At 43.8% G+C, this 27,277-nt stretch overlaps 2 protein-coding genes across 4 annotated transcripts in view; one reads left to right on the top strand and one right to left on the bottom strand.

Annotated features, from left to right (window-relative positions):
- Positions 1-109: 109 nt before the first annotated feature.
- Positions 110-4,780, bottom strand: atp5f1d (ATP synthase F1 subunit delta). Its single transcript, XM_041839610.1, has 5 exons — positions 4,544-4,780; positions 3,329-3,482; positions 2,343-2,431; positions 773-914; positions 110-244 (listed from the first exon to the last, which is right to left on the bottom strand). Exons 1-4 carry the CDS (start codon positions 4,658-4,660, stop codon positions 792-794), a joined length of 483 nt encoding a protein of 160 aa, XP_041695544.1. The 5' UTR covers positions 4,661-4,780; the 3' UTR covers positions 110-244; positions 773-791.
- A 1,084-nt stretch (positions 4,781-5,864) lies between these two features.
- cbarpb (CACN subunit beta associated regulatory protein b) overlaps positions 5,865-27,277 on the top strand; it is a 37,076-nt gene continuing 15,663 nt past the window's right edge. Inside the window, exons 1-8 of one of the 3 annotated variants that reach the window (XM_041839601.2) lie at positions 5,865-5,940; positions 15,010-15,186; positions 18,946-19,018; positions 20,697-20,845; positions 22,009-22,070; positions 23,964-24,132; positions 25,660-25,831; positions 26,046-26,225. In XM_041839601.2, the coding sequence (XP_041695535.2) occupies positions 18,971-19,018; positions 20,697-20,845; positions 22,009-22,070; positions 23,964-24,132; positions 25,660-25,831; positions 26,046-26,225 (780 nt within the window). In that variant the 5' untranslated portion in view covers positions 5,865-5,940; positions 15,010-15,186; positions 18,946-18,970. Of the gene's footprint in view, positions 5,941-15,006; positions 15,187-18,945; positions 19,019-20,696; positions 20,846-22,008; positions 22,071-23,960; positions 24,133-25,659; positions 25,832-26,045; positions 26,226-27,277 lie in introns of all 3 variants that reach the window. The other 2 variants (XM_041839599.2, XM_041839600.2) reach the window with 2 other exon arrangements.

Raw genomic sequence — 27,277 nt, 5'->3', positions numbered from 1 at the left:
ACACATTGTACACAGAAGGTTTGTTCACTTTCCCCTTATAATATTGGGCTCACAATGCCACTCACTGAATCCTACATAAGAGGGACAAAGACAGAAAATGACTGGCAGGTAAATCCAAATAAATTTATTGGTAATTTCATTCCACTGTACAAAGCAAGCATGAGATCTTGCGGTTACTGACTTTCCGGTGCGGGGAAACAAACAAAGTTGGAGAATTTTCATTTCTGTTATACCAACACAACACCTAGAACAAAGGAGAAAATATGATTAGGGTAAGTACACAGGCTTTAAATAAACCTTTTCACAAGTAATCTAGAAATAACATTGGAGTGTGCTAAAGACCCTGTCTGAATACTACCTCTGGATGGACACTTGCCGAGATAATCAGCGATGAAGTCATTGCGATCCTCCTGGTGGGTGTGTCCATGCATAATGTCAATAATTTGTTGCTAGCCAATATCGAAGCTTGCCAGCAAGAGCTGCCCTCCTGATTGGCTGTTGCGCTATTCGCCGACCTTTAAGTCGCTGTGTGTCTCCTCAGGTCTCCTCCTTTCATTAAAAATGACTGGTCGCTGGTAGCTAAGTCGCGGATTATCTCGGCAAGTGTGAACAGCGGGTAATAGTTTAGAAATACGCATCAGTGATAGCATCAAGGAGGAAATGATCAAAGGTGGGATGCATTTGAAAAGGTATTCCAACAAGGTCTAGGATGCGAGACTCATATACTCTTCACTTCTTCCACCACACAAAGATAAATGTCTGCAGCACTTACCACAGACCAGTCCCACGGCCTACTCCAGGGCTTTGACGATGGCCTCATTGGCATCTATGTTGATCTGGACCTCTGCCCTGGCAGCCTCGTCAGACGCAGACGCCATCTCAGACTGGGCCTTCTCCAGGTTGGCTTTGGCAGCCTAAGAACCAGAGAGGCGTTAGATACACTTTAATAAAATAACAGTTTCTGCATATGCATACTATGATGAAATGTGTTGGATAACATGCATACTAAATATGCTAGCACAGTACTAACACTGTCTTTATATTTCTCACATTTAACTGAATAACCAATTGAGGCAAATCGTTTTTAGACGGGTCAACAGAACTAGGCAGCCAGGCCAGTGTAAGCGTTGTCAGGGGAAACACTGCTTCAGCGATACTCCAGCTGCAGAAACCTATACAGTTAAGTCTCATTGGGGCAAAAACACGAGGGGGGCATCGCCTATTGCGCTTTATGATTCTTCCAGGCAGACACACATGAACTCATTCCAATATACCAGTTCAGGTTAAAAAGAGGTCAGGGAGCATATCTGGGAAGAGAGAGACTAGCATAGCAAATTCACGCTGCCTCCTTCCTGTGAAAGACCCATTTGTCACAGTAGCGTTTACAGCGTAGAAATGCCAAACATTAGTTAAAGGTCTCCCAGCGGGGATTTGACACATCTGCTATAACTCAACAGTGACTGACCTTTCCTGCCTTATTAACAGCAGGGCCTCCTGTGCATTTTTATCTCACTGAGGGAAAAAATCATCTATTTCTATGGAGTCAAGTTGACAGTGTGTGCCCTCCTTGGATGGGGTCAGAGAGAGAGATAGAGCACCTCTATGATGAATGTGTGTAATTGGCTGATGTGGCTGTGAATGAACAACATGGCCTTGGGGACATTTCATACACACTGACATGTTTTGACTGACATTTGAGTCAATGCTGTGTGATATACTAATGTTGAGGAATTGATTTGGACATTTCATGGAAGGTTTACTTCATAGCTTTGCAAAGGTCTGACTGAGGAGAGCTGTACACAGTTAACATCTTTATAAAGGGCACTGGGATTGGCAAAGGGCTCGCGTTGGGTTTCAATCAATCAATGACTGACTGGCTCTGCATGGGCTGAATGATCCTGCCAATCACACCTCTCTAGCCTGGCTTTTCCAATCACTAGAGTCTTCCCGTAAACCTAATCTAGAAAATGGCATAAATCTAATGTCGAGAATGGGCATTTCTTGAATTGGGTTGGCATCCATTTAAGGCTAGGCGATATATATATTTTAATCTGATAGACAGCCATTAATGAGCATGAATCACTGAACAGGAATAATTTTTCCCCAATTGAAGCATTAGAGAAAACAGAGGGCATCCCTCTGCCTGTCTTCCAGTCCAGCTCTAACACACCTGGTAAAACTATTCATGGTCCAACCAGCAACTATGATTAGCCTAGTTGATAACTAGACTCAGGGTGTGTTGGTGGCACAAGCCTGCCCACCCTGTGGTTCTCAAGGACCAGAATTCCCCATCCATTAACATAGTAATAGTAAATAGGTATATAGGAGTTGGTGATAATTACAGCCACATCCAGCTGGTCCAGGGGGACGGCCTCCTCAGCCAGCAGCTGCACTGAGGAGTCTGCGTTCACTGTGATTGACCCGCTGCTCACTGCAAAACATACACACAGCATCTGTGAATATACATACCAACCTGTTCCACCCAGCCATCATACCACCCAGCAGTAGGACTACTCTGTTGAAATTAATTAAATGCACTGACTTCATGCACTGACTGCACCAGCAAGTGTCTCAAAGTTCAGTGCAGCCACAGATACAAATGTGCCATTTTGTTTTAGTTTATTTCAAATCAGGAAAGTAGCCTACAATTTGAAAGTGTTACACTAAAAAGTGAAATGTCTCTAGGTCTAGGATGCAGTCATCATCATCCCCACAAATTGAGACAGGACTGACCCCTGCTGGACGGCCCACATTAGTGGCCAGATATTGATATGGAACTGACCCTTGCAATCATGATTTTATTCATAGGAATTACAAGTATTGTCCTCATTTGGTACATTTTACATTAAGAAAGTTAAGTAACTTTGAAATTATTGCTTTTAGTAACCAGAGTTTTCAGTATCGAGATAATACAGTGGCAGTGAAAATGCAAACAAAGATTCCAAATTATGTATAGGCCCACTTTTGGTATTTCCACATTTCCTGATACCATATGGCTGTCAGGGTAAACTTCTAGCCATAGTGAATCAAATACAGTTCTTTAAGGTGATGCCACTAAAGTCCCTTTTCACATAAACATCAGAGGTTAGACATTGTCCCACCATTTTATAAAGGATTAAAAACAGTGGCATTTTCACCATGTTGCTACACCTACCCAACTCCAACCCTTTTAGATGTAGCCTAGGCAAGGACCTAGAGGTTAGGGAAAAGGCTTAGGGGTTGATTTGGGATTGGGCGATCCTGAACCAGCATCCCCTCTCACATCATGTACGTCAGAGATCATGAGACCCTCCCACTATTCCATCTACATGATCAAGCCACATCTTACCAAAGAATTTAGCTGCTGAGCCGTCATCGTTGAACACTGTGACCACGCCGGGCCTGAGGACCTGCAGCGTGGGGACGTGGGAGGGGAGGATACCGAAAGCACCAGTCAGCGTGGGCACGTCAACCTGTTTCACACTGGCCTCCTTGAAGTACACCTGGGAGGAGAAGGAGAAACATAAGCAGACATTACTGTACTTGACTTATTGATTTTCATAAGAGAATTGAAGTGGGATGTTTCAATATTATCTGTGGAAATATACACTATCTGTGCATGCAGTACTATATTGTTGTTTCTAATGGATGAAGTGTATGCATATTTACTGAGGTGTTATGTTACTCCATTTTGAGGTCCTGGTGCATTGCAGATCGTTATGATGTTAATATGCCATTACTGCCTGACAGAGGTTGAATAGCAAGCACATACTTTTCTCTTCATTTCATCTTTAAATGACTGTTGAGTTATGTAACTAGCTAGGTATGACATTGTGTATTTAACTAGTTAGCAAATCTGTCAAATAGCCTACTGTCAGATGCACTGTCAGTACATTTTACATTTACATTTTAGTCATTTAGAAGACGCTCTTATCCAGAGCGACTTACAGTTAGTGAGTGCATAATTTTTTTTGTTTGTATTAGTGATATCTAACTAGCTAGCTATAGTGTACGGCTAACTTATACATAGCTATCAGAATAGCTATAAGGGTGGATAAAATGGTGCAGTCTGCACACTACTGAAGATTTTGCCAACGAGATTAAATCAAAAATTCTTACTAACAACTGAATAGTATTCCCTTTCTGTTCTCAAGGTGACAGAATAACAGAAACTGCAAGGCCCTGTGACCCAACATTGTGGTAACTAGCTAGCTAGTTAACTTATGGTTATCAATTGCAAGCTAGCTAGCAATTGGCAACACTGACAGTAGGAATGCCAAACTGACAAGCTTTGGAGGCTTGGTTGGAAGAATATCCACGCTCGACCGTCCCTTTCCAACGATGTGCACCACAGACTGGTGACAAGTTCAAGCTAACTAACCAACAAGCTAACTAACCACGCCACTGGCAATGTTGGTAATATTCACATGAATAACTAGCCAGGTGCATAGGGCTTTTATAATGTGTCTTTATTAAAATTAGATAATATAATTGGAGAGGAAGTAAGCTATCTAGCCAATTTACTAGTAGGCCCAAAAGCCTTGCCAACCCCGGACTCTCTTACCTGCGTTGGCGACGCAAATGTGAAGGACATCTGGGAAGAGCCTGACGGTGCGTCGGCGTAGCATCTTGCTTGCCTCAATACAGGGATAGTGCGACGGAGAAACCTTGCTGCCATCATTTTTGTGGAATAAATCTAATTCAGGTTCAAACCGAAGAAAACAGATCACCAAGCCCTTGCGTGAAGTCAGTCAAACAGTGTGCGCCTGATAGGACAAGGACGTTGGTAACCTACCCACAATGCATTATGAGTGCTCAAAGCATGAAGGGAAATGTAGTTATTTTCCAGAGGCGACGCACTCAATCCAAAGATTCAGTGTTTTATCTGAACACAGTGTGTCGTTCATTGTGATCTTTACAATTAAATAAGTCAAATTTTATGAATCTTCTGCTATTGTAAATAACCAGAATAAGTATACGCTTATTTATGGTCGTGTGAAACATCTCATACTTTACTGCCAGAGGGTGGCGCTGTTAGAATGTCAAAGAGTATGAGCTGTTGGTTAGTGCTAACCTTAACCCTCACCCTAACCTTAACCTTAACCCTTAGCCAACCCTTTTAAATTTCAACTTCAGTGGGGTGACGTCAGAGTTAGGACGTCCCAAGGATTCCGTTTAGACCAGGGTTCTTCAATTCCGGTCCTGGAGGGCCGAAACACCTCTGTTTTTCATCCTCTCCTTCTAATCAGGGGCTAATTCAGACCTGGGACACCAGGTGAGTGCAATTAACTACCAGGTAGAAATAAAAAACAGAAGTGTTTCGGCCCTCCAGGACCGGAATTGAAGAACCCTGGTTTAGACTTTTCATCCTTGATCGATCATCAGGTGCTAGCTGACCCATCAAGGTGAAGAAAATCAGAATTTTTGTGATAGCCTACTGATCTGTTTTACCAGATGTTAGTAAATAATATAGAGCTGCTAGCAGGCCTACATTAATTAAAGTAGCCTACTACATAAGAATGTTCAGAACAAACTTATCACAGAGTAGGCCTATTTTAGGCATATTCACTTGTCATCTTGTCGATCTGTCTAGACCTTTTCAATTTAATTATTTGTGCAGTACAACCGATTTTACTGAAATAATTATTCAATTCAAACATAATGTGAATTTAGGCGTACATATTTTCATTATGTTCCACCAGAAGCCTATTCATAACGTCACCACCAAATACTTGAATTGAAGGGAGGGATGCTGATGATCTTCAGCACGCGCCTCCTCCTGCTCGTCAATCACTTACGTCACGTGGTGCGTCTCTGCCGGTTGGTGGGTGTGTCTTGAGCATAGGGTTTCATTCATAAATAGTTTTTCTGTTAAAGCAACATTACAGTGTTCTGCGAAGGTTTGGCTCTATTGGCTTCTGCCTACGTATCCTTTACAGGGATCACCTGAATTGTAATTAGGTGAGTGGCATTTCAGTTTTTTTGCACATGCATGTTTGTGATGAACATCAACCCGTAGTTTATCGGTTGCACATTAAAATCAGGAGATTTTGGTATTCTATTTAATCGAATAGCCTACTTGTTGGTATGAATATTTTCCTTTTTGGTCAAAATGTATCCCACTTGTTTAATTGAATACCAGCCTAAATCGATGATATTGCAGATAATCCTATAGAAAGGTTGGAAACAGCTGGCAGTGCAAGGAAAGCTTTTCTATAATTATGTATTTCAGTAAATAGAATCGAATAGAAGGAAATACATGTAATTGGAATAGTCGCATCTAGAGCAGGCGCTTCTTAACACCCTTAACGAAATGTAAGAGCCTGTGGAATATGAGGCACTCACCAAGACGCGTTCTTCTAGAATAGGCTATTATTTGGAGCGAGCACTACACTTTTCTGTTGATCAAGGCAAATGCATCTCAACGTCTTGGACTGTACAAATGAAATAGCATTATATGGATCCAGACAGAGACAAACCATTAAGAAGTTATGTGTTTTTAATAACAACAAAGGCAAACATTTTGAATTCAAAGGTTTATTGCCATAGCCATGTTTATATGAGGAATGCAGCTGATTCAGAGAGAGCAAGAGGAGAAGGCTGATATGAGATGTAATATACTAGTGCAGAATTATCAATAGTCATTTTCAGTTTTCCTACTGACATACAGTAGCAGTCAACTGAACAGTCACCTTGTAAAATCAGACATGATTCATCATCATGGATCATTATGCATGTAACAGCATTCAGACGTGATGCACTGTACATGATGGGTGGCTTATTTGCATGCATGGTTTTATAGTAGGCTACTTAAATTACAGTAAACATTCCTAGGGATTGCTTCACACTTTTTGAGAATTACAGTAGCCTAATGTGTCTTAATATGGGAAGGGGAAATTCTTAGGAATCCTACAGTACCATGGAAATACAACATATACCCTGACTGAGGCTTTCTTATTATAATCTTTAATGTATTGCCTATAAAAGCCAGCTTGAGTGATGTTACAGTTGAGGTTTTCCTAGGTTGTGCAATTATTTCTTGTGGGTTTCATCAGAGGCGTCATGCCCAAAGGGGGCACAGGGACACGTGCCCCCCTCAGATTTGTCCTGTTAAAAAAATTTTTTTTAAAGACTTGCCAGCTAGCAAGTTGATGAACTTGGCTTTAGCTAGCCCAGATATGTTCCCAATCTCCCAACCTCATAACTAGCTACCAAGAAGCCATTTCGGGCTATCAATCAAGTTAAAGTAGATAGCTTGTCGAACTACAGGTAACTGACAAAATAAAGGAAACACTAACATAAAGTGTCTTACATTTTAGCAGACGCTCTTATCCAGAGAATTTAGGGTTAAGTGTGTTGCTCAAGGGCACATTAACAAATTTCTACCCTAGTTGGCTCGGGGATTCGAACCAACGATTTTTCGGTTACTGTCCCAACACTCTTAACCACTTGGCTACCTGCCGCCCAGGTAGCCAGAACAGCGTCAATGCACCTTGGCATAGGTTCTACAAGTGTCTGAAACACTATTGGAGGGATGCAACACCATTCTTCCATGAGAAATTCCATCATTTGGTGTTTTGTTGACGGTGGTGGAAAACGCTGTGTCAGGTGCCTCTCCAGAAGCTTTTTGTGCCCCCTCAGATTTTTGGGGTGCATTATGCCCCTGGGTTTCATATACACGTCCTTATAACAATTAAATAATGAGACAGGAGACAGAAATCAGTTAAACCATTTATCTAAAATGTACTCATCTCAACACACATTACCCATGATGCTCTGCGTATAGAACTACAGTAAGTATGGAGGTGCAAATGGTACAACCCTAATACACAACACCTCTTCCCCTCCTACATGAACTGTCGAGAGAGTCTGTTTTTACAAGTTCAAGCATCACTCGTAGCGTAACGGCGGCCAACCTGACTCTCAACAACGTCTTTGAACTGTGTCACAGTCTTGTCACACACTTGTCAAATCAAATCAAATCAAACTGTATTTGTCACATACACGTGTTTAGCAGATGTTATAGCGGGTGTAGCTAAATGCTTGTGCTTCTAGCCCCGACAGTGCAGTAATATCTAACAATTTCACAACATATACCCAATACACACAAAAAAGTAAGGAATGGGATTTAAGAATATATACATATATGGACGAGCAATGACAGAGCTGCATGGACTAAGATACAGAAGAATATTATAGAATAGAATGCAGTATATACATATGAGATGAGTAGTGCAAGATATATAAACATTATTAAAGTGACTAGTGTTCCATTTCTTAAAGTGGCCAGTGATTTCAATAGGCAGCAGCAGCCTCTAATGTGCTAGTGATGGCTATTTAACAGTCTGATGGCCTTGAGATAGAAGCTGTTTTTCATTCTCTCGGTCCCATCTTTGATGCACCTGTACTGACCTCGCCTTCTGGATGATAGCGGGGTGAACAGGCAGTGGCTCGGGTGGTTGATGTCCTTGATGATCTTTTTGGCCTTCCTGTGACATCGGGTGCTGTATCTGTCTTGGAGGGCGGGTAGTTTGCCCCTGGTAATGCGTTCGGCAGACCGCACCACCCTCAGGAGAGCCCTGCGGTTGTGGGCGGTGCAGTTGCCGTACCAGGCGGTGATACAGCCCGACAGGATGCTCTCAATTGTGCATCTGTAAAAGTTTGTGAGGGTTTTAGGTGATATGCCAAATTTCTTCAGCCTCCTGAGGTTGAAGAGGCTCTGTTGCGCCTTCTTCACCACACTGTCTGCGTGGGTGGACCATTTCAGTTTGTCAGTGATGTGTACACCAAGGAACTTGAAGCTTTCCACCTTCTCCACTGCGGTCCCATCGATGTGGATAGGGTGGTGCACCCTCTGCTGTTTCCTGAAGTCCACGATCATCTCCTTTGTTTTGTTGATGTTGAGTGAGAGGATTTTTTCCTGGCACCACACTCTGAGCCCTCACCTCCTCCCTGTAGGCGGTCTCGTCATTGTTGGTAATCAAGCCTACTACTGTTGTGTCGTCTGCAAACTTGATGATTGAGTTGGAGGTGTGCTTAGCCACGCAGTCATGGGTGAACAGGGAGTACAGGAGGGGGCTGAGCATGCACCCTTGTGGGGCGCCAGTGTTGAGGATCAGCGAAGTGGAGATGTTGTTTCCTACCTTCACCACCTGGGGGCGGCCTGTCAGGAAGTCCAGGACCCAGTTGCACAGGGCGGGGTTCAGACCCAGGGCCTCGAGCTTAATGATGAGCTATGGAGTTGAATGCTGAGCTATAGTCAATGAACAGCATTCTTACATAGGTATTCCTCTTGTCCAGATGGGATAGGGCAGTGTGCAGTGTGATGGCAATTGCATCGTCTGTGGATCTATTGGGGCGGTAAGCAAATTGAAGTGGGTCTAGGGTGACAGGTAAGGTAGAGGTGATATGATCCTTGACTAGTCTCTCAATGCACTTCATGATGACAGAGGTGAGTGCTACAGGGCGATAGTCATTTAATTCAGTTACCTTTGCTTTCTTGGGTACAGGAACAATGGTGGCCCTCTTGAAGCATGTGGGAACCGCAGACTGGGAAGGGAGAGATTGAATATGTCCATGAACACACCAGCCAGCTGGTCTGCGCATGCTCTGAGGACACGGCTAGGGATGCCGTCTGGGCCGGCAGCCTTGCGGGGGTTAACATGCTTAAATGTCTTAATCACGTCGGCCATGGAGAAGGAGAGGCCACTGTCCTTGGTAGTGGGCCTCGTCAGTGGCACTGTGTTATCCTCAAAGCGGGCGAAGAAGGTGTTTAGCTTGTCTGGAAGCGAGACGTCGGTGTCGGCGACGTGGCTGGTTTTCTTTTTGTAGTCCGTGATTGTCTGTAGACCCTGCCACATACGTCTCGTGTCTGAGCTGTTGAATTGCGACTCCATTTTGTCTCTATACTGATGTTTTTCCAGTTTAATTGCCTTGCGGAGTGAGTAGCTACACTGTTTGTATTCTGCCATATTCCCAGTCACCTTGCCATGGTTGAATGCGGTGGTTCGCACTTTCAGATTTGCGTGAATGCTGCCGTCTATCCACGGTTTCTGGTTAGGGTAGGTTTTAATAGTCACAGTGGGCACAACGTCACCTATACACTTCCTGATAAACTCAGTCACTGTTTCAGTGTATATGTCCAAATTATTTTCGGAAGCTACCCAGAACATATCCCAGTCCGCGTGATCAAAACAATCTTGAAGTGTGGATTCCAATTGGTCAGACTGGCGTTGAATAGTCCTTAGCACGGGTACTTCCTGTTTTGACTTTCTGCCTATAGGAAGAGAGAAGCAAAATGGAGTCGTGGTCAGATTTGTCGAACGGAGGGCGGGGGAGGGCCTTATAAACATCCCGGAAGTTTGAATAGCAATGGTCGAGGATTTTAGCAGCACGAGTACAACAGTCGATATGTTGATAGAACTTCGGCAGCCTAGTCCTCAAATTTGCTTTGTTAAAATCCCCGGCTTCAATAAATGCAGCCTCAGGATATGTGGTTTCCAGTTTGCATAAGGTCTAGTGAAGTTCTTTGAGGGTCGTCGTGGTATCGGCTTGAGGGGGGATATACACGGCCGTGACTATAACCAAAGAAAATTATCTTGGGAGATAATACGGTCGGCATTTGATTGTGAGATATTCTAGGTCGGGTGAACAGAAGGACTCGAGTTCCTCAATGTTACTACAATTACACCATGAGTCGTTAATCATGAAACACACACCTCCGCCCTTCTGCTTCCCGAAGAGATATTTATTCCTGTCTGTGCGATGAACTGAGAACCCATCTGGCTGGACCGATTCCGACAGAATATCCCAAGAGAGCCATGTTTCTGTGAAACAGAGTATGTTACAGGCCTTGATGTCTCTCTGGAAAGAAATCCTTGCCCGTAGTTTGTCGACTTTGTTAACTAAAGATTGAACATTAGCGAGTAGAATACTTGGAAGCGGTGGGTGGTGTGCGCGCCTCATAAGTCGGACTAACAGACCGCTCCGAGTGCCTCTCCTCCGCCGGCAATGTTTTGGGTCAGCCGCTGGAATCAGTTCAGTTCAGTTGCCCTGGGGAGAGCAAACAAAGGATCTGCTTCGGGAAAGTCATATTCCTGGTCGTAATGCTGGTGAGTTACCGCCGCTCTGATATCCAGTAGTTTTTCCTGGCTGTATGTAATGATTCAAAACACTTTCTGAGCTAATAATGTAAAAAAAAATACATAAAAAAAATAAAATACTGCAAAGTTTCCTAAGAGCTAGTCGCGAAGCCGCCATCTTCGTCGGCGCCTGTACCAGTTGTGCGGGTGTGACTGAGTCAGTGTTCTGAGAACGTAACTGTGAGCCCCTAGGTGATGACTGCTGGGTCAGGGTGTCACCCAGTAACAGTTCTGGACCACTCCCGATGGGTTCTGTCGGTGTTGCTTTACTCAACAGTAACTTATCTGTGAGCCTTTTCCAGATGACTGTAGCAGGAACCCACTTTGGTCCTTTGAGGTAGTTCTTAGCTAAGACCGTTTCTCCAGGATTGAAAGCGCTGTCCTTTGCGCTCAGTTCACGACTTTTGAATTGACTCTCCTGTTGACGTTGCACTGTCTCCTTTACGTTCGGAGGTTTGAGTAAGTCGAAGCTTGTGCGTAGCTCTCCATGAGTAGTGATGCAGACGAAGCTTTGGTGGTTGCATGAAGCATGTTCCTGTAGGATAGCAGGAAGCTGTTCAAGCGTTGGTGCAGTGCCGTTGACCATGAGACGCTTTTAAGACCTGTTTCATGGTCTGTACGAACCTTTCCGCCAGCCCGTTAGTAGATGGGTGATACGGTGCAGACCTGATGTGCTGTACACCATTCACCTGTAGGAACGTGGCAATTTCTTGGGACACTAGCTGCGGTCCATTTTGTCGCTAACGAGTTCGAATGGCGTTCCCAACCGACTAAACACTTCTCCAAGCTTCTCAATGGTCTTCTCAGCAGTAGTAGACCTCATGATGGCAACCTCTGGCCATTTGCTATGAGAAGCATTTTGTCTTTGAATGGACCTGCGAAGTTGACGTGTATGCGAGGCCACGCCTCCTCTGGCCAATCCCACGGATGAAGAGATGCAAGTTGAGGTATGTTGCGAACTTTCTGACATGAGGAACATTTTTTTGCTTTCTCCTCAATGATTCCATCCAGTCCAGGCCACCAGAAGTAGCTTCTTGCGATTTCCTTCATGCAAACCATTCCACAATGACCTGAGTGTAGCTGTTGCAACACTGGTTTCCTCAGCGACGGCGGAACGATAACTCTCCTCTCCCACAGCAGACAACCGGACTGTACTGACAGCTCAGTTCTCCTGGTAAGGTTTCAGTTCTGGAGCATCACCTATGGCTTTACTTTTGATGTCCATCACTTCAGATAACACCGGGTGATTTCTGGTGTTTCTCCGCACTTGTGTTGAAGTGACTGGTGCGTTTTCCACTTGTCTGAAGTAGATGTGACTCTGGTTTGACCACAGGTAGTGGTAACCTGGAGAGTCCATCTGCATTGCAATGCAGTTCTGCCTTGTGGTACTTGATGTGTGTGCTGACAACAACAAAGCCCATCTTTGCATTCTGCTTGCAGCAAGTGATGGAATTCCAGTATGTGGTCCAAAGATGCTTGTCAGCGGACGGTGATCTGTAAAAAGGGTAAACTTCCTCCCGTACAGATACTGGTGAAACTTACGCACTCCAAATACGATGCCTAGAGATTCCCATTCTATCTGTGCGTAGTTAGTTTCTGCTTTCTTTAATGTCCTTGATGCGAAAGCGATCGACTTCTCTTCACCTGAAGGCATGATATGGGACACGACTGCTCCCACAACCTAGGGACTAGCATCTCAAGCTAGTTGGATGGGCAATGACGGGTCGAGTGTGTCAGTGACTCAGTTTTCAGGAGTATTTCCTTGCTTTTTTGACAAATGCTTCCTCGCATTGTTCTGACCATTTACATGTTTTGTCCTGACAAAGCAACTGACTCAGTTGCTTCAGCTTTGTTGCTAAGCTCAGGATAAAGCATCTGTAGTAATTCAGTAACCCCAGGAAAGAATGCAGTTGGCTGAGGAGCTGGGGCGTCCAAGATCGCCTTGACCTTGGACGGAGCCTTGTGAAGGCCCGTAGCACCTGACGTGTCCGAGGTATTCTACTGATTGGAAGAATGCACATTTGTCCTTACGAACTCGCAGTCCGTAGTCCTTTAATCTCTGTAAGGCCGCATCCAAGTTCTGGATATGGTCCTCTTCATCCTTTCCAGTAACGAGGATGTCATCCAGGTAGCATTGTACTCCTGGCAATCCACTCAAGATATGGTCACCCACTGGAACAGCACTGGCGCACTTGTGATTCCAAATGGTAGACAACATTACCTGAATAGCCCCTTGTGTGTCACGACGGTCAGCAGCTCCTTTGACTTTTCATCAACTGAGAAGGCACTGTGTGCAGAAACATTGGTTGCTATACCCATTCAATGTTTGGCAGCACAATTAGTGTGGGACTTTCATTCTTAATTTTTACCTTTTTTACCACCTGCTCAGCAATCCATGTCCTTAAACCAGCACGTAGACGCCTGATGTCCCGCTTTGCCACAGCGAAAGTATGTGCCTTGATTACCCTGTCTCTGATTTTCAGTTGCAACTCTGTGTGCACTTTTCCTGATGATCTCAACAGCTGAGCCTCTTCCATGGCCACACTGACTTCAATGGCCTTTGCCAAAGACAGATTACTTTCAGTCAATAGTCTCTTTTGTGTAGCTTCGCTCCGTAGCCCACATACTAGTCTGTCTCTAATGGTGTCATTTAGAACATCATTAAACTCACAGTGCTCTGATCGTTTTTTTAATGCAGCAGCAAACATTGTCACTGATTCTCCATCTTCCTGATTTCTTCTGTGGCACCTAAACCTTTCAGCAATAACTAGTGGTTTTGGGGAAAAGTACCCTTTCAGTATTTCCGCAATATCCCCATACGTAATATTGCCTGGCCTGTCTGGCTGTAGCAGGCAGCGAAGAAAATTGTAAATGTCTTTGGCCCCAAAAACATCTAGGCACAATTCTGTCCTCATCAATGTTATTTGCAAGAACATAATATTCAAACCATTCTGTATATGAGCCCCTCTGTATATGAGATGTAACTCAGTTGGTAGAGCATGGCGTTTGCAACGCCAGGGTTGAGGGTTCGAATCCCACGGGGGGTATGATTTTTATTTATTTATTATGTATGCACTAACTGTAAGTCGCTCTGGATAAGAGCGTCTGCTAAATGACAAAAATGTAAATGTAAAATGCTCAATACTTTAATCAAATTGTCTAATATTTCCAACAATTCCAGCCATATTTAGTTTCTCAATAGGCTCCTGATTGTCACTCACTTCAATATTGTCCTCAACCACGGCAACGTTCTGTTCTGCAATATTTAGTGATCTTCATTCACTTCACTCACTGATGTTTCCTCCTCAAGTTCGCTCATTTGTCAAGTTAGTCTTCACAAATGTCCTCCCTTTTTTAATCACGTTGTTTTCTCGCTCCGACGTCCGTCTCGAATCCGTTTCTGCCTTCCATTGGCGATACTAACTCCCTCTTAGCTAGCTAAACTAAGCACTTGCCTCTGCTAGCAATCCACTGAGTTAACAACATTAGCCTAGACTGTACCACGGAAAATAAGTCTTAAACTTGTAAAAACCGACTTATTCTGGACAGAATAGTTCCTGTAGGTTCAGACCTACTCATCGCCAATATTTTGTTATGTCTCGTGGGTTTCATAACAATCTTTATAACAATTCAATATTGATGAGACTGGAGACAGGAATCAGTTCAAACATTTATCTAGAACGTGCTCATCTGAACACATATTACCCATGATGCTCTGCCTATACAACTACCGTAAGGTGCAAATGATACAACCCTAATACACAACATGCAACACATTGGGAAATGTCTGTTTCCATAGCTTAAAATAAATACAATTCAACTGCAATGTATTGTTTTGCTAGCGGCAGTGTATATGATTGCCAGTGACTTTTTGTTGCTTCCTAAGCAGCTGAGCTGCTGGTCAGAGCCCAGGCAAGCCTATGCTGAGAGGATACTACAGCCCTGAGGAGGTTGGCCAGCCAGGTGGGTGGGCAGAGGCAGGCTGAGAATGCAGCAAGTAAGCTGAGGAGGAGCTGAGAAGGGAGAGACCCACATCCAGAGCTGCTGCAAACAGCCCTCCATCAGGGTAAGACACTCTGACAGGCATCTCCCCCGTAGCAGATGCAGCGGTGCTGGGAGAGGGGGGAGGGAGAATAGGTGCTGTGCTAGGCAAAGAGTGCTGCTGCCATGTTGCTTCTCCCCTGCTGTGTGTTTGTGTGTGTGCACCTGCGCATGTACGCCTGTGGTGTGTGTATGCGGTGTGGACGGAACGCTGCAGCAGCATTAATGGCTATGATCTGTTCCGTGTGAGGGAATGCATTGGGCCTCAGCTGTTGGACCACCACAGCTATCTCTTAGTAATGTGATGGCAGAGCCTCTATTTGATGAAGAGGGTTCTGGGGGCTGAGGTGGGAGGATGATTTACAGCATTGATGCTATTCTGCCTGGCTGGCGACTCTCGCAATTCGGCAGACACACGCTAGTTTTGGTTCTGCTTCTTCCCACAGTCTTTCATAGTCTGTTGACTTGTATTCATCCCAGCAAACCAAAAGTTGTAGGAAAGGTGTAAGGACATTTCCCCTAAAAGTTCTAGTGACACAATCTGTCCAGAATAAATATATATATGTGTGTGTGTGTGTCCAGTTGTGTTGATTATACAATGTTTGGTATTAGGGTGGAAAAAATAATGTTAACAGAACATATTTTGCATGTTATTTTAAAGTTCCCAAAATGTTTCATTATGTTGTGAGAACAGTGTGGGTGCATGACAAGATATACAGTGCCTTCGGAAAGTATTCAGACCCCTTGACTTTTTCCACATTTTGTTACGTTAGACTTATTCTAAAATGGATTAAAAAATAATAATAATCCCCAGTAATCTATACACAATACCCCATAATGACAAAGCGAAAACAGGCTTTTAGATTTTATTTGCTAATTTATGAAAAATAAACACATAAATACCTTATTTACATAAGTATTCAGACCCTTTGCTATGAGACTCAATTGTGCTTGGGTGCATCCTATTTCCAATGATCATCCTTGAGATGTTTCTACAACTTGATTGGAGTCCACCTGTGGTAAATTCAATTGATTGGACATGGAAAAGCACACAGCTGTCTATATAAGGTCCCACAGTTGACAGTGCATGTCTGAGCATAAACTAAGCCATGAGGTCAAAGGAATTGTCCGTAGAGCTCCGAGACAGGATTGTGTCGAGGCACAGATCTGGGGAAGGGTACCAAAACATTTCTGCAGCATTGAAGGTACCCAAGAACACAGTGGCCTCCATCATTCTTAAATGGAAGAAGTTTGTAACCACCAAGACTCTTCCTAGAGCTGGCCGCCTGGCCAAACTGAGCAATCGGGGGAGAAGGGCCTTGGTCATGGAGGTAACCAAGAACCCGATGGTCACTGACAGAGCTCCAGAGTTCCTCTGTGGAGAAATGTCTAAAAACCTGTTTTTTGCTTTGTCATTATGGGGTATTGTGTGTAGATTGATGGGGGGGGGGGGCTTATTTCATCCATTTTAGAATGGGGCTGTAACATAACAAAATGTGTTAAAAGTCAAGGGGTCTGAATACTTTCCGAATGCACTAACAGGTGCATATCTGTATTCCCAGACATGAAATCCATAGATTATGGCCTAATGAATTTATTTCAATTGACTGATTTCCTTATGAACTGTAACTCAGTCAAATCTTTGAAATTGTTGAAAGTTGCGTTTTATATTTTTGTTCAGTATACATTCCCTGGCAGGCTAATGAGATCCTTAGGGGAATGTTCTGTGGTAGTTTTTACAGATGTTGTGAACAAAATTTTTGTGAATGTTAGAACATTCCAAGGAAATTGTATTCCAAACATTTTCTTAGAAAAAATATTTGGTGATTTAAAAAAAAAAAAACTTTTATTTTAATGTTTGTGGGATGTTATCATCCTAATGTTAGCTCAAACCCTAACAAGAACTTAATAGGAATGTTAGCTAATGTCCTGGGAATATTCCCAGTTTGCTGGGTTACATTTATGGGGAAAATAAATGTTCTGAAGTGTATTTGTTCAGATTCAATGGCACTCTTATAGGCAGCTTTGCTTTTCTGCATATTCCTCAATTATTTTAGAGGGACATATGTCTGCAGATATATTTACAGTAGATCTCTGAGATATACAGTGGAGAAAAAAAGTATTTAGTCAGCCACCAATTGTGCATGTTCTCCCACTTAAAAAGATGAGAGGCCTGTAATTTTCATCATAGGTACACGTCAACTATGACAGACAAAATGAGAATTTCTTTTCCAGAAAATCACATTGTAGGATTTTTAATTAATTAATTTGCAAATTATGGTTGAAAATAAGTATTTGGTCACCTACAAACAAGCAAGATTTCTGGCTCTCACAGACCTGTAACTTCTTCTTTAAGAGGCTCCTCTGTCCTCCACTCGTTACCTGTATTAATGGCACCTGTTTGAACTTGTTATCAGTATAAAAGACACCTGTCCACAACCTCAAAAAGTCACACTCCAAACTCCACTATGGCCAAGACCAAAGAGCTGTCAAAGGACACCAGAAACAAAATTGTAGACCTGCACCAGGCTGGGAAGACTGAATCTGCAATAGGTAAGCAGCTTGGTTTGAATAAATCAACTGTGGGAGCAATTATTAGGAAATGGAAGACATACAAGACCACTGATAATCTCCCTCGATCTGGGGCTCCACGCAAGATCTCACCCTGTGGGGTCAAAATGATCACAAGAACAGTGAGCAAAAATCCCAGAACCACACGGGGGGATCTAGTGAATGACCTGCAGAGAGCTGGGACCAAAGTAACAAAGCCTACCATCAGTAACACACTACGCCACCAGGGACTCAAATCCTGCAGTGCCAGACGTGTCCTCCTGCTTAAGCCAGTACATGTCCAGGCCCGTCTGAAGTTTGCTAGAGTGCATTTGGATGATCCAGAAGAGGATTGGGAGAATGTCATATGGTCAGATGAAACCAAAATATAACTTTTTGGTAAAAACTCAACTCGTAGTGTTTGGAGGACAAAGAATGCTGAGTTGCATCCAAAGAACACCATACCTACTGTGAAGCATGGGGGTGGAAACATCATGCTTTGGGGCTGTTTTTCTGCAAAGGGACCAGGACGACTGATCCGTGTAAAGGAAAGAATGAATGGGGCCATGTATCGTGAGATTTTGAGTGAAAACCTCCTTTCATCAGCAAGGGCATTGAAGATGAAACGTGGCTGGGTCTTTCAGCATGACAATGATCCCAAACACACCGCCCGGGCAACGAAGGAGTGGCTTCGTAAGAAGCATTTCAAGGTCCTGGAGTGGCCTAGCCAGTCTCCAGATCTCAACCCCATAGAAAACCATTGGAGGGAGTTGAAAGTCTGTGTTGCCCAGCGACAGCCCCAAAACATCACTGCTCTAGAGGAGATCTGCATGGAGGAATGGGCCAAAATACCAGCAACAGTGTGTGAAAACCTTGTGAAGACTTACAGAAAACGTTTGACCTGTGTCATTGCCAACAAAGGGTATATAACAAAGTATTGAGAAACTTTTGTTATTGACCAAATACTTATTTTCCACCATAATTTGCAAATAAAATCATAAAAAATCCTACAATGTGATTTTCTGGATTTTTTTTCCTCATTTTGTCTGTCATAGTTGACGTGTACCTATGATGACAATTACAGGCCTCTCTCATCTTTTTAAGTGGGAGAACTTGCACAATTGGTGGCTGACTAAATACTTTTTTCCCCCACTGTAACTGGTGTCCGAATCTCTGTGAGGTGTTTTATGGTGTCTGTTCCAGCAGCTGCCTAACTTCCTGTTTGTTGTCTCAGGGGGACGCTCACGCTCGCCTGGACCATGAGCAATGAGTCTACCGTCTGGAACAACCTCACCGAGAACTCCACCGTAAGTCACCGCCAGGGCACCCTCCTGTGTGTGTTGTGGTGTGTGTGTGTGTGCTCTGCTAACTGCCAGAGCTGACTGTTCTCCCTCTATTCTGCCTGACTGGCTAATAGAGGGAACATCCTGGTCTGGGTCTGAAATAATTCAATCCATGATCTAATCTTACATTTATTTCCTCCTTTTAGAGAAATTATTATCTGATGTCAGCAGTCATCAACACTGGGGTAACATGCATATTACTGAGTGTATGGTACAGACGACAGTTTTTAACCTTGGTTACTGCATGGACTGTAGCCTTTGTGACTGTGGTATTAAACGGACGTACAATAGCAGCATAACTCTGTACTGCTGCTCTTGAGCGGTTTGCATCTAACAATGCAATGGATGAAGGAAGCCGCAGAAGTTTGTTTCTGATTGAACTAGCTAGAGAGTTCCTAAGCCTTTTTGTTTGGATAGTAGTGTATCAAGGGGACTTTCTGACTGTGATGCTTTTTCAATTAGCCACACACAGCTTCTCTAGAGCCAGAGTGACTTGACATGCTGTTGGCGAGGTAAAGGTTTACTGTCTGAAAGGAAGCTCTTACCTCTTTGTAAAGCTTTTAGGTAGACACAATTCTATCATATGGAAGTCCAACCTCATTCAGAATGACATTTTTGGTCGAACCTAAACTATGTGTTAGACAGCCAGCCTAAAATCTCTTCCCTGTTGTATTCAGTCAGCTCCAGCACCACCCTCAGAGCACCTTTCCCTGTCTTAGGTGCAGACAGGTTACTAGCACAGGCCACAATTGATGAATAGCTCTGTGGCGTTTATAAATTCACTGTGCACAAATCAGTAGGGGTAAATCAATGGCTTCAAGCTGCATGCTGTAATTGGTAAGGTAATGCATCTGCACAGCGGGCTGTTTGGGGAGGTATTTCTCATAGCATTGTTTGTTTTTCACGTCTGAAAGCTACCAGACTTTGTGATCACTCTTACCATACCTGGTCTTACGCAATAGGTAGAAGTTATGTAGGTAGAGCATAATAATTGCTCTCTAACAAGTTAAAGCAATTAAAAGGAGAACTGTTGCTGAGGAAAGTGTAGCGTAGTGCAGTGTTGTCTTTTTTCCATTTAGCGCTCCTGCTGCCTTGTCTCACCTGAATAGCCTTCTCACACAGAGACCAGGGGAGCAATTAGCCAGGAAGCCCTGCTACAAGTGGCTTCTCTCTGGGCTTTGATGTTCATGTGGGAAGATGTGGTGTTTTTTTCTCCATTCTACACACAGCCTCTGCGGTACCCGTCTCTCTCAGTAAACACCCATTCCTCTCGGGATCTTAGTCATGCACTTAAAGTCTCAACCCCAGAACAATGAGCACACCTGTGCACCCTCTCCCACTCTCCCTCCGCCCACTAACCACAGTAGCATAACACACAGGCAGGGTATGAGCCACCAAACCTCAATCTGAAACAATAGATGTAGATCAAATGTAATTACATTGTCTCGATTAATTGGAGGGGGGCACCTTTAAAGATCCAAGGGTTATTTTTATCCCTGGTTTTAGCACCTAGCTAAACCCTCAACCAAATTTCTCCTATTCTGTTCTATTCTTTCATCAGTCCTTCACATCCCTTCGTCTCTAGTCTCTACAGTTTCTACAGCTGCCACTGTCCCTCATCCTCTCGCCAATGTTTCTCCAGGGGGTCCCATTTGAGCCTGGTAAACAACAGAATGGTTACGTCCTGCTCCTGGTGCTCCTGTCCATCTTCCTAGGGGGAACACTGGTCCTGCTGTCTGTCATCCTGATTGTCTGCAGACGCTGCTGTGATGGAGACCGCCACTATGCCAGGTCAGACCACTAGTCTACATGGTTTAGTGATGTAGCTATGTATGTCTGAGTGAGACGGAGACCATCCAAATATTTGTATAGAAAGCTATGTTTATTCCATTATCATGCTCCTCCCCTTTCTGTACACAGCAGCAGATACAGAGGCAGACTCAGTGGCAGGATGCAGGCTGGCCGGGGTAGAGTAGTGCTGACTGGTACAAATGATGAGTGTAATGATATTTCATAGCAGCCAATGGCGGTGATTAATCTTGCGTCTCACATTGCTATAAGCTCTGGCTGCAGCCCTGTGAAACACACACGCACACGCAGAGAGCACAAAGGAAATGAAAGCACAGAGCCGGGCGGCCAGAGAAATCCCTCAAGTCATTCTCTCACAGATAATATAGCACAAAGGAACCGCAGATGCACTGACAGGGAAGAGACCTCGGCTGCTCTACTGCTCCAGTATAAGGCTGTGGTGGGGGTCAAAAACACAGTGCATTCAGGGAAATTAGCAATAATATAGGGAAGAAAAAATTCCTCCCCTTAGAGAAATGTATAGGATTAGAACTGCAGATCAGAAGAAATATTTTCATTTGTACCATAGGTATTAGTAGAAATTTAATCTAGTAATATTTATTAGTAGAAATAATACTAATATTAGAAAACCTATCACAGGAGGTTGGTGGCACCTTAATTGGGGAGGACGGGCCCGTGGTATTGGCTGGAGTGGAATGGTATCAAACACATGGTTTCCATGTGTTTGATGCCATTCCATTTGCTCCGTTCCAGCCATTATTATGAGCCATCCTCCCCTCAGCGGCCTCCACTGAAACCCATAGTATAGAACTGACATCCCATGCTCTATTGAAGAGGTCAGGAGGTTCCTTCTCCCTGAAGGTTTCCATGTCACCTGACATGATTTACATGTGCATTGATTATGCTGCTACTAGTCAGATTGACCTTGGTGTGAGAGTATCCTGGTCCTCTCTATGTGCTCCTGTCAGCTGGCCTACAGTTCTAAATGCATGGAAAACATCTCAAATCACACCTTATTCCCTATATAGTGCACTACTTTTGGTCAAAGTAGTGCACTAAATAGAGAATAGGTTGTGATTTGAGACAGAGCCATAGACTTCAGGGTTAATCATGTCTGTGCATTGATCTACTCCTATGTGCTGCAGTGCCAGTGACGACCCTGAGAAAACCAACACAACCTACACTGAGGAGTCTCAGCCAGTCCATGGTGAGTGAGGGAGAGTCAAACCATGTTTATCATTCGTCAGCACTTGGGAAAATAATGTATAGCAGCCGAATGCAAATTATTTATTTAAAGTCGCTAATGTTTCGGCAGGAAGCTACCTCCATCAGGGTTTCTTAGCAGTCTCTGGTAAACACTCGTAGCCATTGGACATATTGCCATGTTCTATCCCAAGAACACAACATTTTGTGAAAGTGAGGCTATGCTCCTCTGATACGTAGTCATGCTGTGTAAATACAAACATTTAGATGTGGGTTATCTGAGGATCTGCTGGGTATGACAATTCAGGAACACATTTACATTCATTAAGCAAGACAAGGTACTTAAAGTGCCTTCAGAAAGTATTCACACCCCTATACTTTTTCCACATTTTGTTGTGTTACAAGGTGGGATTAAAATTGATTTAATTGTAATTTTTTGTCAACAATCTACACAAAATACTAATGTAAAAGTGGAAGAAAAATTCGAACATTTATTTGAAAAATATATATAATAAATAAAACGCTAATATACAGTATCTTGATTACAAAAGTATTCAACCCCCTGAGTCAATACATGTTAGAATCACCTTTGGCAGTGATTTACAGCTGTGAGTTGTTTTGGGTAAGTCTCTAAGAGCTTTGCACACCTGGATTGTGTATACTGAACAAACATAAACGCCATAGATTTTCAAGCCGATTTAAGTCAAAACTGTAACTAGGCCACTCAGGAACATTCAATGTCGTCTTGGTAAGCAACTCCAGTGTTTTAGGTTATTGTCCTGCTGAAAGGTGAATTTGTCTCCCAGTGTCAGTTTGAAAGCAGACTGAACCAGGTTTTCCTCTATTGTGTTCATTGTCCGCAGCTTATGCCTACCCAAACTATAACCCCACCGCCACCATGGGGCACTCTGTTCATAACATTGACATGACCAAAAAGCTCGCCTACACGACGCCATACACGTGTTCTGCGGTTGTGAGGCCGGTTGGTCCAAACACACCAAGACAGTTGTGAAGAGGGCACGACAACACCTTTCCCCCCTCAGGAGACTGAAAAGATTTGGCATGGGTCCCCATATCCTCAAAGTTCTACAGCTGCACCACAGAGAGCATCCTGACCGGTTGCTTCACCTCCTGGTATGGCAACTGCTCGGCACAAAAGAGGGTAGTGTGTACGGCCCAATACATCACTGGGGCCAAGCTTCCTGCCATCCAGGACCTTTTATATTAGGCGGTGTCAGAGGAAGGCCCAAAAAATTGTCAGACTCCCGTCACCCAAGTCATAGACTGTTCTCTCTGCTACCGCACGGCAAGCGGTACCGGAGCGCCAAGTCTAGGTCCAAAAGGCTCCTTAACAGCTTCTACCCCCAAGCTATAAGACTGCTGAACAATTAATCAAATGGCCACCCGAACTATTTACATTACTTTAGTTTATTTAGTAAATATTTTCTTAACCAACAACACCTTTCAAGAAATAGAGTTAAGGGCTTGTAAGTAAGCATTTTACGGTAAGGTCTACACCTGTTGTATTCGGCGCATTTGACAAATACAATTTGATTAGATTTTTATTGTGTACAGGCCAGTGACACCAAAAATCTAAATTTAAACCATTTAAAATTCAGGCTGTAACAACAAAATGTGGAAAAAGTCAAGGGGTGTGAATACTTTCTGAAGGTACTGTACCTAAGACAAGGTACATTTAGTATACTATCAGATCTGTTATGTCTTTTTTTAATGTATTCATGTATTAGAACAAGCACAGCTCCATTTGGAATAAAAATGTCATACATAAATTACTAGACATACACACATTTGCATGACAACAAGACAACAGTAAGTGAGGCTGTGGTACTGTTCGTCCACTCCCCCCTCCCCCCTCCCCCTCCCCCTCCCCCAGCAGAGATCACCATCCGGGTGGACGAGTCGGACTGCCTGTCGGCCGCCAGCTCCCACATGGACATGGAGACGGAGCGCTTCCTGTCCACGGGCACCCAGGGCGGCCGCCGCGTCTCCTTCAACGAGGCGGCGCTCTTCGACCACGGCAAGAAGGCCCTGGAGAAAGGCCGCAGGTCAGATGGATCCATCCGCCAGACGCCCACTCACTCCCCCACACTAGACCACGCTGAATATGCTCAATATTCTGCACTACAGTACGACTGCCTTAGCAACAAAGTGTTTGTGTTAAAAATGTGTGAAAAGATTGGCGCTTATTTTGTTACATTGGAAGACATTATGGAGAGACTTTCTAAGAGCCTGTGTAATACATTATAAAGGCAGTAATACATTATAAAGGCAGTAATACATTATAAAGGCAGTTTGAAGAGCTGTTATGGATGCTTTATTATAGGGTAATTATAGGGACTGATGCTCTGAAAATACATTATTCATAGAAAGGGTTTCATAATTGTGCAATGTAGCCTACTTTAGCTATAGAATGTGGCTCTGTGTTTGCAAAGGGTTAACCACATCAATTAATTCATATTATAAACTGGGTGGGTTGAGCCCTGAATGCTGATTGGCTGAAAGCCATGGTATTTCAGACCATATACCACGGGTATGACAAAAATGTACTATTTACTGTTCTAATTACGTTGGTAACCAGTTTATAATAGCAATAGGGCACCTCAGGTGTTTGTGGTATATGGCCAATATATGACAGCTAATGGCTGTGTCATTTACATTTACATTTTAGTCATTTAGCAGACGCTCTTATCCAGAGCGACTTACATTTAATAAAAAATAAAAAAATTATACTGGCCCCCCGTGGGAAACGAACCCACAACCCTGGCGTTGCAAACACCATGCTCTACCAACTGAGCTACATCCCTGCCGGCCATTCCCTCCCCTACCCTGGACGACGCTGGGCAAATTGTGCGCCGCCCCATGGGTCTCCCGGTCATGGCCGGCTACGACAGAGCCTGGATTCGAACCAGGATCTCTAGTGGCAAGGCTAGCACTGCGATGCAGCGCCTTAGACCACTGCGCCACTCGGGAGAAACAACACTCCGTGTTGCGCCGTGCATAAGAACAGCCCTTATTCGTGGTAAATTGGCCATATGCCACACCTCCTCGGGCCTTATTGCTTAAATGTATTATGTATGGTAACTAAGCTATGTGTGCTCTCTCTTTCTGACTGTCCTAGTTCTTTGCATGAGCCCTACCTCATTCTGATATGCAAATGAAGAATACAGATTCTGTAGTGCAAAATACACATTACAGCTGAGCCTTGAGTTTGAAGTGAGAAAATCTGTGTTTTATCGCTTGAAAGTAAACGCAGCTCAGTAACTGCATCCATGTTGCATCAGCATTCTCTATACAGCATCTCTCTCTAAACCAATTATCTCTGATCCTGGTCCCAGGAACCTACAGGGTGTGCAAGCTTTTTTTCCAGCCCAGTACTAAAAACTTCCAACAAAGGAAACTGTTGATTATTAGTTCAATCAGGTGTAGTGATAGTCGAGAACAAAATACTTCACTCCTTGCGGGTCCCAAGGACAAGGATAGAAGAACATTCCTTGAAAGTGATTGCACAATAGCACTTCTATTGCATCAGCCTTGAACTCTCTGAACTGTTTCTCAACTGTTTTCCACCTCAGGTACACGTTGACTGAGGGTGACTTCCACCACCTGAAGAATGCGCGGCTCACACACCTCCACATCCCGCCCCTGGCCCTCAAGATAGACACCATCCACGAGTGTGAGTCATTGGAGAACAGCATCGCCATGACAACCCGCCCCGCCGCCAAGTCCAGCCTCTCCATCTTCCAGGTGACAGCCATGCTACTGTGCTGCTATTAGCATTGATACATCATTAGTCATGACTTGGTCAATTAGGCCATCCATCAGTGTGGGGCCCACAACATGTTTCAGCCCTATCAGATACAGCCCCATGGATCATTCTGCCTCCTCATTCCAATGGGCCATATACATTGATTTTGCATTTAACTGAGGTTTCTCAATCATTGTGTGTGTGTGTGTGTAGCCGGCGCTGTGTGCCCTGCGGCCCCTGCGGCCCCTGCGGACCCTGTGTCCCCTGCCCCAGACAGCATTGACCAGTCTGAGTGTCAGCCCCAGCTCAGGCCTCCCTGGGGACACCCTCAACTCGGTGGTGGACTCCAGCTTCAGTGAGAGTGCCCCGGGACCCAAGGAGCCCAGCAGCAGCGTGAGTCACTTACCCCTATCTATCAATCAGTCAACCCACCAACAAACCAATCAATCAAATATTATGTACAGTATTAAACACTACATTAAGCAACTCAGTTAATCACTCATCATCACATATAAAGGGTATATCTACAGTGCCTACAGAAAGTGTTCACCCCCTTGACACATTTTGTTGTGCTACAGCCTGAATAAAAAATTGGTTGAATTGAGATTTTTTTTATCACACCATAATGTCAAAGTGGAATTCTATTTTTCATTTTAATTTTTTTAACCAATTAATTACAAATGAAAAGCTGAAATGTCTTGAGTCAATAAGTATTCAACCCCTTTGTTATGGCAAGCCTAAATAAGTTCAGGAGTAAACAAGTCACATAATAAGTTGCTTGGACTCACTTTGTGTGCAATAATAGTGTTTTTTTAATGACTACCTCATCTCTGTACCCCAAACATACAATTATCTGTGAGGTCCCTCAGTTTAGCAGTGAATTTCAAACACCGATTCAACCACAAGACCAGGGAGGTTTTCCAATGCCTCACTAAGAAGGGCACCTATTGGTAGATGGGGTAAACATTATAAAAAGGCGACATTGAATATCCCTTTTAGCATTGTGAAGTTATGAGAATGCTAAACCTTCCATGTTTGACGGATGCATAAAAATATGCCCCACCTCAGACAAACTGATATCTCGTCTATATGACGCTTTTCAATCTGTTAGCGCACCCTCTACAGATGCCATTAAGGCAAAATGGGAGGAAGAACTAGGGACTGATATTTCGGTGGCAGACTGGGAGGATAGCTTGGAGTATATCCACACCTGCTCCATTAACTCCAGACATCGTCTCATACAATTTAAGGTACTACACAGATGACACTATTCCAAAACTAAACTGCATAGGATATTTCCTGATACATCCCCTATGTGTGATAAATGTCAGGCTGAGCAGGGTACACTACTCCACTGCTTTGCCCTATGCTCTAGTCTGTATGGTTATTGGTGCAGAATATTTGGGGTCCTCTCTGAAGTTCTGGAGACTTCAATAGACCCAGAC

Source organism: Coregonus clupeaformis, chromosome 20, assembly GCF_020615455.1.
Source record: "Coregonus clupeaformis isolate EN_2021a chromosome 20, ASM2061545v1, whole genome shotgun sequence".
Classification (NCBI taxonomy): Eukaryota; Metazoa; Chordata; class Actinopteri; order Salmoniformes; family Salmonidae; genus Coregonus; species Coregonus clupeaformis.
Note: the sequence above shows the minus strand (reverse complement) of the source record. Positions and strands in the feature narration are given on the sequence as shown.